At 54.4% G+C, this 13,752-nt stretch overlaps 2 protein-coding genes across 3 annotated transcripts in view; one reads left to right on the forward strand and one right to left on the reverse strand.

Annotated features, from left to right (window-relative positions):
- Positions 1-4,949, forward strand: part of MRTFA (myocardin related transcription factor A) — a 155,267-nt gene extending 150,318 nt beyond the window's left edge. For both annotated transcript variants that reach the window (XM_044984528.1, XM_044984529.1), the window contains exon 18: positions 62-4,949. In XM_044984528.1, the coding sequence (XP_044840463.1) occupies positions 62-576 (515 nt within the window). In that variant the 3' untranslated portion in view covers positions 577-4,949. The remainder of the gene's footprint in view (positions 1-61) is intronic.
- The window catches only part of SGSM3 (small G protein signaling modulator 3), a 60,832-nt gene continuing 51,843 nt past the window's right edge, over positions 4,764-13,752 (reverse strand). The window contains exons 20-22 of the mRNA XM_044984530.1: positions 13,166-13,288; positions 10,262-10,322; positions 4,764-9,543 (exon numbers count right to left, since the gene is read on the reverse strand). Of these exons, the coding sequence (XP_044840465.1) occupies positions 9,460-9,543; positions 10,262-10,322; positions 13,166-13,288 (268 nt within the window). The 3' untranslated portion in view covers positions 4,764-9,459. The remainder of the gene's footprint in view (positions 9,544-10,261; positions 10,323-13,165; positions 13,289-13,752) is intronic.

Genomic DNA, 13,752 nt, shown 5'->3' on the forward strand with positions numbered 1-13,752 from the left:
GGATCTGACCTCCACTACCTGGAGCCTTTCATCACCCTGGGATTGTGTTCTTTCTTTACAGAGATTTCAGCTGATTTCAAGGAGCAGCCATCTCCAGCTGGGAAGGAGACATCGGTGTCTCCAGCATGCGCCTCACCGCCCAACAGCCACCATTCCTCTGAGCTTCCCCTACACATGTCCTTTGGCCACACCAGCTGCATTAATCCTGTCATAGCAGGCCGGCTGGAGGACTTCCTGGAGAGCAGCACTGGCCTCCCCCTTCTGCCCGCAGGCCACGATGGGCCTGAGCCCTTGTCCCTGATAGATGACCTCCATAGTGAGATGCTGAGCAGCTCAGCCATTCTGGACCACCCGCCTTCACCCATGGACACCTCAGAATTGCACTTTGCCCATGAGCCTACTGGGGGACTAGTCCTGGACCTAGCTGAGGGTAACTTGGACAGCATGGATTGGCTGGAGCTTTCGGGGGGCCCTGTTATGAGCCTTGCTCCCCTAAGCACTGCAGTCCCCAGCCTCTTCTCCACAGACTTCCTTGATGGACATGATCTGCAGCTGCACTGGGATTCTTGCTTGTAGCTCTCTGAATGGAGACTGAAGGGAATGGGGGGGGAAGGGCACAGGCATAGGGCGGGAGAAGGCCAATGAACCAAAAATGAGCCCCTTGCATGTAAACTCTTCCCCCAGTCATGATGTCCTGTAGTGAAACTTGTACCATTGGCAAGGGCTGGCACAGCTGTTGGTGGGTCATTGTGCTCACGGGGGATACAATCAGCAGGTCAGACCAGAGCACTAACCATAGCTGGCAGGAGACAGGGGCTGCAGGCGTTTGAATCTGGCTGGTTCCCTGCCTATACCCCTGCGCTAAAGCTGAAATAACACACTGCAGGGCAGGGGGGCCTCCCCTGCTCCTTTAGCTCAACTGGGAACAGCACACCTGGGAGCCAGGAGAGGGGAGGGGCATGGGGCAACCTAAAAGCAATTGGGAACTAAAGGGGTTCATGCTGTTCTGGGAGGGCTGAGGGTGGAGGGTCACTGACGGGGACTCCTCGTGTTAGGCAGCAGCTCAGCTGTTCCTCCCAGCAGCTGTTTAAGGAAGGGGGAGCACTGAGTTAGCCATAGCCCCACTCCTCCTGCAGACCAGAGCTGTCACACCGCTCTCAGTTATAGGAGAGGCTTCAGGCCAAAGGGACGCTCAAGCAATAAGCCACCTTCCACCAGTGGCAGGACAAGGGATGGGTTAGATTAGGATCTGTCGTGTGGCTGGAGGGGGAGAGGTAAACGGGGAATGACCAGGCAGCGCACCCTTTGCTCTGGGGAGCTCCACAGCTGCTCGTGCCCAAAGAAATACCCTCCCTCAAGCAGGTCAGGTGGTTGCGTGTTAGGGGCCCTGTCTTAACCCTTCACACAACCCAGGATGAGAAACCAGAACGGGGAGAAGGGGATCATGAGTGAAAACCCAGCCCTCCCATCCTGCTCAGGGCCAAGGCCATGAGCAAAGTGGAGTAACTGTTGCCACAGGAGCGCGCAGGGCCCTGCGGTGCAAAACTCAGGCTCTGCTGAGAGCCAGTCAAAGGGACTCATGAACTTCCTGCCACACAGCTGGATGGAGACAACATGGCCTCCATTTCCCAGCTCGGAGGTGGTTAGTCTCAGTAGAGCAGGTACCTGCCTAGAATCCCATAGGGTCGTGCTTCAGCTTTGTGTGTGGGGCTTTTGCAAGCTGCTGATCCTGCATGGGGTGTTGGGTGGGAGGAGGGGTAGGTGTGCCCCCTGCTGCAGGTAGAATCGTCATGGCTGCAGCACAGGAAAGGCTAAGCCTGCTGCTGGGTTCATACTGCACAAAAGGAGACTGGCCCAAACTGCATTATGGTGCTAAAATCCTGCTCTTTCTATTGGGGCCCCAGGCTCCCGCAGAGCTGGGGTGGGCCGAGAATCCCAGCACACAGGCTGCATCAGGCCCTTTGCTCATTCTGCCCCCTGGGGTTCCTACTCAGCCTGCAGCCCAAGCTCCCTGCTGGCAGGTCATTAGCACCAGCTTGCTCAAGCCCTGCTACACCTGTGGCTCGCTAGGCACAGCTGGGCTGCCGAGGGCCAGAAGATGCTGGGTGCTGGAGAAGAGTCGGTGGGGGCTGGAGCCAGGGGCAAGGCAGCTATTGCTGTCTCCTCAGTGCGTGAGGCAGCCTCCTGTGTTGTGGGCTATCAGAGACAAGCAACATAGGGTGACACTATTTTCAGGTGAGAGATTTGTTTCCTGGCTTCAGCTGAACAACTTTTCACCTCTTGGCCATGCCTGCAGGGACCGGGAGACTTTCCTGCTGCCCAGGGGAAGGGTTGGAGAAAGAACTGATGCAGAGCTTCACAGAAATGAAGGGGAGTGGGCAAGCCTCATGCTCACATTGCTCTGCAGCAATGGCAGACGTTTCCTTGCATGGCAGGGCTCTGGCCCAGGCCCCTCCCTGGGAGGCGGGAGCGGTGTGGAAGCTATTCTCAGGCAGCGCTAAAGCAGATGCGATGGCAGGATGATCTCTGCTGGGCCGTGCCATGTTCTCCCCAGTCCCAGAGGTGTAAAAGGGGCGGGGGGGGGAATCCATTTTCTTACTAGACATTTAACCACCAGTCTCCCTCCCACCCACCCCCTTTTTGACCTACCCCTGTGAGCTCCCTATGCTGCAGCAGGGTGGGGCTTTTAGCTTAGTTTATGTGACCTAGACATGGCTGCCTCAACCCCAAGTGGCTTTGGTAATTAGGGCTGAGTTTGGAGGGAGCTGCTTTAAAGCCTTTACACTTCTTACTAGTCCTAGTCCCCTTCTAAGCTTGTTCTGTCTCTGGTCAGTGATGGTTATTTACCACCTTGTGTGAAAAGTGACCCAGCCATGCTGTTTGGGTCCTCCCCTCTTCTGCCCTAGACAGGTGCTGGTCCTGTGGGGAGCGGGGAGGGTCTGCTGTGCATGGCTATGGGCAGAAGGCAGCATGGCCAACAGGACTCATGTGGCGAAGCTGGCTGGTGGTGCTGCCTTCAGAGGCACAAGGCTGGAGGTACTGGCTTTGAAACAAAATTTAATAGGAGAAAGTGAATTCCCCTCCCCCAACTTGTGTGATGGTAGGACAGACACGGGCTGGGGTAAGCGATTCCCTTGAGATTTCAATTCCCTTTGCATATGCTGCCCCTATTAGCTAAATATCATGTCAGTGTATCTCCGTGCCTGGAGACTGTCCCCGTTGTACCGGGGAAGAGACATGCCTCAGGGTGGGTGGTTGGGGTCATGCTGCTTTCTTGCCTCTTGGTACCTGCCATTCATTAATAGCTAAGGAAGAAGCTCTGTACGTGTATATACCTCTCTTGCTATTCTTGGAGGAAAAGTGGGGTGGAGGTGCGTCCACCCTCCTACCCTATGTCAAGGCATAAGTGGCTGCTGGGTATGGTGTACCCGACTCACAGTGGGGGAGTGTGTCTGCGTTGCTGGAGCCCCTTCTGCGTGTTCTGGGAGCAGAGCTGGTATTTTAATTCTGTGTGGTGTGGGGAGGTGATGGATTCAGGCCATGGCTTAGCTGTTCTTGTCTTATTGCACGTGCCCGTCAAAGGAGATTGCTTTTTTCTACTGTTCTGTGTTCAGCTGGTGTGCACACAAGTCAGTGCTGCAGCTGTGCCTGTCTCCCATGGTGCAAAGCTGTGCATCCTTCCCTACTCCATTGGTGTGGTGGAGAAGCCATGTGTCCTCAGCTATAGAGCAGCGGTATAACGTTCCTTGTTCCCTTCCTCCCCCTCCGAACAGGACTGGACTGCTGAAGCAGAGCTGGAGCCAGGCTGCTCTCTTATGGCCTGTCCTACTCCTAGCTTACTAGCTGGGCTGCCTCTTTCTCCTGCTCTGATACAAAATAATCAGTTTTTTCATAGGGGGCTCACACCACTGTGGCTGCTGCATCTGTTCTGCCCAGAACTCTACATATCACGTCACCTTTGGGAGTCTGAGCAAGGTGTCTGTGTACGTGCACCCACCCAAATCACGTACTCAGTGCTCCTGGGGTTAAAGAAATTGAGGCAGAACAAACCCATGTCCTATAACCCTTGGGACCTGGAGGGGCTTCCACCCTGACCTAAACTGCTCCAGTATTGTGTGAAAACCAGGCTGTCAGTATGGCTCTGGAGGCTGCTTTTGTGTACCACAGTGATCCCCGGCCCCGCTGGAGCAGAGGATGGGCTATTTTTTTTTTTTAATTTTTGTACAAATAAGAACCTAAATACAAGAGTTAATATCAAGCAGAAAACAAATTATCAAAGTGCAATGAGATAGTGCAGGAAAGTGGCATCAAACCAGTTCCCCAAGTGGGGTGGGGGAGAGGGTGGGTAAACCAGGTTACTGCCCCCTGCTCCCCCCCACCCCACCCAAACTAGGGGACTACAAAATCCACAGAGGGCTATTGCTGCATAGAAGCCTCACTTTACTGAGGAGCTTAGGCCTCTTCCTAGGGTGCAGTAGCTGGTACTGAAACGATACTAGAGCTGGGTTCCCATTGCTGGTGGTGCTTCTCAGTGGAGGGTCGGGGGGGGGGGTGACCTGTTAGAACCCCTAGGTCCTTGCTGAGAAGCAGGATCATCCACTTCTCTGTACTCTTGGAGATTTTCCTGAGACACCCTGTTGCGTCTCACGGGGAAAAACAAAAGCCTGATGTTCTGCCTCTATCTTGAATGTAACCCTGAATCTTTCTGCTGTAACCACTACTTGTTGATAATGTATTTGAGTAGCATGTACTCTCCCTTCCACTATGCAGCACCAACAAGGGGTGATCAGCACAGTCTGAGGCAATAGGCTCCAGCATGAACACTCAACTGGAAAAGGACAAGAGTGAAGAGTTAACGGGGGAGAGAATGAATCCTTACATTGAATTATTTTTTCAGTTATAAATACGTGGAAAGAAACATTTTATTAAAAAATAAAGAAAAAACATGATCAAAAGGTCTGTCTTGTAGGCAGTGATACAAGGCCATCCCAGCCCTTGCAGGCTGAGCACCTTTCACCTTTTGTCTTTGAAATGGAGGCACAGGAAGTGAGGAGGAAGAATCCTAACTCTCCTGGTGCATTCTTTGCACCTACAGCAGTGTCCCCTTCCCAGCATGCTCTGTCTTGCTTTCAAATGCTGTAGCATTTTGTTCATGGAGAGTGGGTAAACATGAGTGGTGCTGCCGGGACATTTCCACACACGGAGGGGGGACTAGCCACATGCCCACGAAGAGCAAGTTTCTCTCTGCCCAGACAGTGAGGACAGATTTTAACCCACCTCCATTTCTCCAAGACTGAACCAAGGGGAAGACATTTTACCAATGTAGAGGGGAGGGTGCTGCCCTCTGGTTGGGAGTTGGAGATCCAGTTATGTGCCCTTATGGGGGCTCTGCACTCTTGACCAGCGATTGTAAATAACTGGGTCGGTGGGTGAGTGCTTGTGAAGTGTAAGGTCTTCTGCTCCCAGATGACCCATCACCACGCCACTTCTTAACTGCTGCAGCTCAAGTGGGAGGAACTGCATTGACAGCTGCTTCCTAGCCTATTAGGTTTGGGTTTTTTCCTCTTAGTTGCTGCACAACTTGGAGGGGGGGTAGAGCACTCTGAGATTCTTGCCCCTTCAGCCTTTGTGGTCTATGGCACTTACCCAGATTATGCTTAAAACTCCAAGGTTCCAGCCCTGCCAGAGCTGCCACAGGTCTTTTCCTTACAGTGATAGGACCTATAGGTGTCTGTGGTGCCTCACAAAATCTCATGTCCCGTCCAAGTGTAAAGTCTGCCTGGGGGTTTAATGGTGGGTCTCACAAGGATAGAGGGGCGAGACTGAAACTCCTCAAGGAACACTTGCCTTAACATCAGCCTCAACCTCTCAGGCCATACCAGTGCCCGCCAGACTCAGGTTCACGCTGAAGGCCTCTGAAAGAAGAAAGCCACTTTCTTCTGCCAGAGACCCTGGCATAGCCTACCACCACCTACTCAAGAAGTACCTTGCTTGGTACTATTTGACACCTCTAGCAGATGCATCTAAGCTCAAGATGCCCACCTCAAGGGCACTGAAAGCCACAGAAACCACTTGGACTTCCCTACATACAACTCCTAGGCCATGTTGGCCTCCACATTCATTATGCCAGATGCAAGGCTGCATTGCAGATGGTCAGGCCTTGCTCAGGATTATGTATGCTCCAAACACATCACTATGGCTTCCTGAGTACTAGCCTCTTAGGTGGAAAGATCCTCTGAAGGTTGGTGTGGAAATCCCAGTCTGCCACCCTCAAAAAGTCTTCACACTGGATGCCTTTTTTGGGTGGGGTGCCACAGCACAGGGAAAATGGTCCTCACATGAGCCATCACTCCAACTCAACATCCTGGAACTAAGGGAAGGCCACTACCCATGTCCGCGCTCACTTCATGACCGAAAGGGCCCCTCTGGCAGAGTAACGCTGGACAACAGCACAGCCATGTATTATGTAAACTGTGCAGCATGGCTGTGGTACTGGTACATCTCCCCTCACACAGATACTTCAGTGGTTTACCAGCAGTTGCAAACTCCCTGCTGTCTCATCCTCAAGACTTACTTCTGAGCGCTGTCAGCTCAGAATGCGAGAACGCGGGGCTCATGACAGATCCACTACGTGCTAGCACGACAAGGTCATGCTGCCCCCCCCAGTCCTTGATTCCTCCCTAAAGACTTGTTGGAATTTCACACCAACCAAGATAGGATAAAATACCAGCAAATGGCTAAGCCCCCACCTTGAGGGAGGAAGCTTGTCTCCAAACATTAGCTGTAAGTAGGGCCCTTGCCATCTACCCTGCCAGCATTAAGGCTCTTTGTATCCTTGGTGAAAAGGATAAGAGGTCAGCTGATTTCCCCTAAGCCTGTCCAAGAGGGTTTGATTGTATCTTGATTTGCTGTGAAATATCCCCCTCAGCAAGTGAAGGCTCAGTCCACTGCTATAGCCATCGCCATCTCAGAAAGCTGCAGGGCTGCAACGTGCTCCTTGGTTCACACATTTGTCAAACATTACACCAGCAGACCTGCATCCAGAACTGACATGACGTTGGGTGACAGCTCTTCAATTCACCACCCACCTCCGTGTTGACCTACTGCTTGGGAAGCTCCTACACTGGAGCACCCCTCCGGTCACAGAAAGGCTACCTAGCTGTGAGTGCTTCAAGCTGTTTTATGTGTCAGGGTGTTCTACCTCCTGCTCTTCTTCCCCTCAGGGGCAGAGTCTGCCAGGTTTCATGAGAAGGAACTGGAGCAGCAGTGGGTCTACACCTCCCTGTGTGCCCTCACCTGGAGCTCCACGTGTGGCACTGCAACACTGATATTTACAGTCACTGGTCAAGAGTATATGGTGCATACACATCCTCCAGTGGAGCTTCCCCCAGGAGCAAGTGTCCTGCAAATGGATCCATTCCTGTTAGAATAGCACTTGAATAGAAACAGGCCTGCAGGCCCTGTGCTCATCCATACCTGCTCCAAGTTGTCTCCCACCTTCTCAAGGTTGCCATCAGTTGGGTTTAGAACACAGGAGAGCACAATTCCTAAAGAGCTGTCAAGCAAGGTTCTCCTGTTTTCTTTGCTTCCCTCCTGGAAGTATAAAGGGCACCTTACCTCTTAACGGCGTTCAGCCCTGAACTCTGTTTTGAGACAGCCCCACTTCCCCACTCCTCTATGCTGAGGCACGTGGTTGCCTTGCCAAGAACCTTTATTTATTTATTTTTAAACTGCATGACAGACGAAAAAGTGCAGAACGGCTTTTCCTGCTGTGTCTTTTTACACTGATAAGTCCCTGGGGATGTGATTTTTACTTGTACAGTTTAAAACGCTGTTGTTGACTTGTGTCACCATTAGAAGTGTCCTGAATATCCCATCCCACCATGCTCTCACTGGGGCAGTGTGCTGCTGGTTCTGACACCTGCTTTAGTCAAGAAGCCAGGCTTGACCTAGTCTTTCCTAGCCCTACTGTTGCACTGTAGAATTGGCACTAATGCCATAGCCACAACTGAATATTCTGTTCTGCAACACAGAGGGGCACCCTTCCCTGCAGGGGTGGGGATGCAATTCTGTGCGCCTATAAATCCCACTGCACAGTGGAGCCTTCTCCTATTAGCTAAATTCCAAACCAAGCCATAAGGATTAAGACCCATTTCAGTTGGAAACAGGGAGAAAAGAGATGAGGTGATTTCAGGGTCACTGAGTGAGATAAAGACTAATTCTCTGCTCCTGTAAAGGATTCCTCTTTCCCTCCAGGAGCTCAGAGAGCAGGCATCCAGCTTAAACCCCACAGAGACCTGCAACAGCAAATCAAAGGAAGGTTTACTCACCCCCACCCCAACCCTGCTGGAGAAAACCACCAAAGCTCTCCCAAGATGCACTTTATTTACAACCCCAAAGACTGAAGGAAAGTAAGAATCTAGTGTTATTTCATGAGTAGTTTGTGCTCACAAACAAGTGCTTTCATTGCTAAAGTCACAGACGCCATGGAGCAGAGCTACCCTACAGCAGTAGTGATGCTCCACTCCTAGCTTATAGGCCTCAGCCTCTTCCCACAGGGCAGGAGCTGAGTTAGTCTCCCTGAGCCAGCTCAGGCCTGAACCCACTTCCTGAGCTAAGATGATGCCAAAATATACAGATATGTCTAGAGATCATGTACATCTTTTTGGTTAATTTAAAGTAACACAGGTAGAGGCTAAAACAACAGCATGATGCTCCCTCCGGCTAGGGGAGAACTGGGGCTTGCCTCCACACTTTTGAGAAAAAGCCCCATGCCCTAAGGCAGTTATAGTTGGTAACTGGCTGCTCCCTTAGGCACATCTTGTCAGCACCCCCATCCGTCCCTTACACTGCTAGGGCAACAAGACAAAAGATCTTTCACCAAGGGAGGCTTCCAAAGCACAAGAGACAGGGAAGCTCAGGTCAGCCAGTAGTTCTGTGCATTCCTCAGCCTCCCCCTTCAATGGACCCTGCAGTTATCAAGCACCCACGGGGAGCTCTCTCTTCACCTGCTGCCCTCACATTCTGGGCTCCAGCGGCACTTGGAAATGTTGGACAGACACACAGATCTGCTCACTACCCCTAGGACAGTAGGGAGAGGGGCCATGAGGCAGATTAAGAACCCTCTCCCAGAGGAGCAGCAGGGTGGGCCAAAAAGGAAGCTAGAGATCTGGCCGGTGGAGTCCCTCCTCCTCTCCGAGCAGGGCTTACAGCTGTGGGACAAGGGAACACATGGGACTGAGAGCTGGGCAGCTGGTGCAGGGTGTCCTGCACAGGCTGGGGGAAGGATTTCTGCCTGCAAGACCACACACAGCCCTCCAGCCACCCAGTGCCTGGGGTGAAGTGCCCGGCTGAGCTGGAGAGGCTGTCGCTTCAGCTGGGCTGAGAGCAGCCACGGGTGGGGGAGGGAGGAGTGTGTGTGTTGAGTGTGGCAGTCTAGAAGGTCTGCAGTGGCCGGGGTCAGCCATCTATGTCCCAGCTGAAGAGATGGTGCTTCACCAGCATGTCCTGCACTCCTTCCTTCAGCGGCTTCTTCTCCTTCTCCTGCAGGAGGACAGGAAAGGGCCAAGAGTCACTAAGCAGCCATATGCAGGTGCCATCGGACTCTACCACTGCAGGTGCGGGAGAAGGGAAGTGACTTCTCTAGGCAGCTGCTGTCCCCCTCCACTTGCTCTCTCCCCTACCAGGCCCAGCGTCTCAACCCTGCAGTCTGGTTGGGGTATGGAGGGGACAGGTAACTGGTGCTCAGGGAGACCACCTGCCCCTGGCCCTTCGCTGCTGGTGCAGCTGAATGAGTCAGAACCTTGTTCTCCAGGGGTCCAGTGCTCACTCTCTTAGCCAAGCGAGGAGGAAGCAAGCAGAGAAGCGATGCCCTTTGGGATATGAATAAGAACTGGTGTGGGAAGAGCCTGCAGTTTATTCCACCCCCACTAACCCCACCAGGAGGGCAGAAGTTGATTTGGTGATTCTCAGGAGATCGGCAACCCATCACACTGCAGGACCCCATGCAGCTGAGGGGCCTCGCCCTGGCTCTGCTAGACTCAGACCCAGGCGGAGGCTGCTCCACTGGGAAGGGAGCGTTCCTTGGCTCACAGGGCAGGGAGACAACCAGGCATCAAGTTCAATGTCAATTTGCATCAAGGCGCCTTGAATAAAGTGTTGTCTGCAGCACGGGGGCTGTTCAACATGCCAGGAAATGGGGAGGGCAGGCTACTCTTGGAGCGAGCGGGGGTCCAGGCCCACTCTCAGCCTGGTCACTCACCTCTCTCTTAATAGGAAGTTCCCAGTCCTGAGAGAGACTGAATGCAAATCTGGAGAGGACCCTGCAATACAACAAGGCAATGGTTATGCCCTTACAGAACCATCCCTGCCATGTGACTGTAGCAGACTTGCAGCTTTTATTAGAAAAAAGAGACATTTCTAGCCCTCAGGCTGTGGAAAAAAGCTTGAAAACATGACCTAATTGCAACTGATGCAGAGATGTCTGCCTGAGTCTGCAGGCAGCGTGAAACAACAGTTCAGAGAGGTGTGAACTGCCCCATGCATCTCAATGGGAAGTTAACAACATCCACTGCTCTGGGGCCCTGCCCCCACCACCCAGCAGAGGACTACATGTGATAGGAGGGGGAGGGTGTAGCAGGCCCAGACCAACCCAATATACACTGTGGGCTTCTACGACTGCTTCCCCCCACCTCTCTGGGACACTCTAGATGGTGAGTGGGCCCAGAGCAGGGGGGAACCCTCAAGCACTGGAATCCCTTCATTTGGCCCTGCCCTCACCCCCCAGGGCCAGGATTCTCACCACACACAGACCTTGAGAGAAACAGAGGCAGCTGAGCTCACCCCAGTGTCAAACAGAAGCCTGGGAGCTGATCCTCAAACCCTTCTGCAGGCAGCTGGGGGCAAGCGAGGGGAGGCTGGAGAGCACTGAGCCTTCTCCCCCACTCCTCGGTCCCGATGGAGAAACTGAGCGTCAGTGAGCTGGCCAAGGCGCAGCAGCGCTGGGACTAGAGTTTTGCAGGTGCTCACTCATTCCTCGACAGCTCCTCAGGGCCCCCTCCCCGCCCAGTCCGTACCAAACCCAGGGGGCTGGTAAAGGTGTTCATGGCAAATCCTTCATTACAGGGCAACAGCTCCCCACAGTGCATCCCACCTGTGCCCCAGCAGGCTCAGCCTCACCCAGCGAGGACTCTCCTTGTTCACACATGGCCTCTCGGCACTTGGCCAACTGAGTCCCAGTCAGGGCTGGAAAGTTCTCGCCATACAATGTCCCATCAGCTGGGCCGTTTTGTTGTACGGTTGGAGTTTACAATGGAACCTGCTCTCACGTCCTGACGGTGAGCAGGGTGGGATGCAGGGGGGTGGCATTAGGAGCAAAGAAGCAGCTACATGCAGACAACTGCTGCCTCTACAAGGGAATCCACTCCCCCTGCTTCAAGAACTTCCCAAGGAGAATGTGGGACCCTGAGCTGCAGCCATGGTAACACCGCAGCTGCTCCAGGCCGGCTGCCAGCTCCTAGGATGGGATCCGGTCGCACTCCAGCCTGGGTGAAGGGGGATGGAAGTAACAGGCCGGTGAAAGGCAAAAGCCATTTCCAGCAGGAAGACGGGAGGTGGCAGCAGTGGTAGAGGCAGTGATGGAAGGTGTGTCCCTGACACAGGCTTGGCCTGGAGCTGGTCCCTGAGCCAGCAGCAGAGCACCCAGGAACTGGTTCATTTCCCCTCCTCCCGGGCAGTGTTGGAGGGAACAGGAGTGCTGCGGGTGGGGAAGCCCAAGCCCACCTGCTGCTCCCCCAGCAGGGCAGGTGTGGATGGGGAAGGAGAGAAGCTATTCAGTTTGCTTCAGCTCTGCCACTAGACTGAAGCCAAGTTCCCCCACCATCTCGCCATTTAAACTGGGTCTTGGTCCTCTGGCTGGCTTGATGGCTGACCCTCATCTAGGCCTCCAGTCGCTGAGCCTGCGGCCGGTAACCCCTCCTGGCTGAGCCTTTGGGGAACGAATCATCTCTCTACCAAATCCCAGTACAGGCACTGTCAGCAGCTCCTCCTCCCTGCTGGATTCACACTGCCCAGCCCCACGAGGTGCTAGACCAAGCGTGGGCCACATCGGGGTATGGAAATTGTATGGCGGGCCATGAATGCTCATGGAATTGGGGGTAGGGGTGCAGAAGGGATTGAGGGCTCCGCCTGGGGTTGCGGGCTCTGGGGTGGGGCCAGAAATGAGGAGTTCGGAGTGCGGGAGAGGGCTCCGGGTTGGGTGGGGGTGAGAGCTCTGGGGTGGGACTGAGGATGAGGGGTTTGGGGTGTGGGAGGGGGCTCCAGACTGGGAGCAATGGGTTCAGAGAGTTGGAGGGGGATGTCAGGGGTGCAGGCTCCATGCGGCACTTACCGCAAGCAGCTCCTGGAAGCATGTTCCCCCCCTCCAGCTCCGAGGCGTGGCCAGGCGGCTCTGCGCGCTGCCCCATCTGCAGGCACCGCCCCTGCAGCTCCTATTGGCCGGGAACTGCGGCCAATGGGAGCTACAGGGCGGTGCCTGCAGATGGGGCAGTGAACAGAACTGCCTGGCCACACCTCCATGTACTACATAGGAGCTGATAGGGGGGGTCATGCCGGCTGCTTCCTGGGAGCTGCATGGAGTGGGGGAAGCCCCCGACCCCACTCCCTGGTGGGAGCTGAGGGCCAGATTAAATGGTCTGATGGGCCGGATAAGGCCTGTGGGCTGTAGTTTGCCCACCCCTGTGCTAGACTCTGGGGAATGTGGGTCCTCAGAGCAGGGAGGGGCTTTGGCGGCATTACAGCAGGCTCAGTGCAAAGCAGCTAGAGGCCTGAGAGCAGCAGCCCTGTGTGCAGATGCTGCTTCCCACACATACCCTTCACCAGGCCCTGCTCTTGATCAGAAAGTGAGAGAGAGAGTCCCATTCACGCCAAACACTGTAAACAGCAGCTGCTGCTCTGGGGCGTTTAGGAGGAAATCCCCACGAGTGTGTGAGGAGGTGGGTGTGACACGAATGGTTATTGTGGCAGGTTACACAAACGGCAGCCCACCTGCCTGCTGCAGCACGACAACCAGCCGAATGCTCAATAGCGAGGGGTCTGCAAAGGCCAGGAGGGCGCTGCAGCACGTGGTTGAGCACGGGGGGGGAGTGGGGGGGAGGGGCGTACTCACCTGAGCTCACACTTGATCTGCACCCAGCCAGGACTGCGCAGGAAGGACCAGGGATGGAACCATTTCTCCACTGTCTGCAGGCTCGAGCACAGCACCTCCAGCCACAGGTGCAGGACCTGCTCACTGCACGGAGGAGGAAGAGTCACTAGGAGCCAGGGCCGTTATCAGAGGGCTGGGTGGCCTCTCTCTCTGGGACACAGTGATTCCCATCCAGCCCCTGACCACAACCCATCAGTCTCTTCCTCTACAGCAACAGGGAGGACACCAGGGAATTGTTCCCTCAGGGGAGAGTCTGGGTCAAGCGTACCTGAAAATAAGGTACTGGCTCCTGGTGGTGGCCACTAGGGATGTAAAAGGTTAAACGGTTAACCTGTAAGCATTAGGCTGACTGTTAACCAGAACTTAACCGTTAACCCCCGCGGCTGGCCCCGGCCACGCTGTGCCGGCAAGACACTGCCCCCGGCCGTGCTGGGTGGGCTGGAGCAGCCTCGGCCACGCTGGGCCCCAGCCCCTGCTGCCCCACTGCCGGAACAACAACGGTTAACAGTTAACTGGTTAACTTTTTTAACCAATATTTATATCCCTAG

Source organism: Mauremys mutica, chromosome 1, assembly GCF_020497125.1.
Source record: "Mauremys mutica isolate MM-2020 ecotype Southern chromosome 1, ASM2049712v1, whole genome shotgun sequence".
Lineage (NCBI taxonomy): Eukaryota > Metazoa > Chordata > Testudines > Geoemydidae > Mauremys > Mauremys mutica.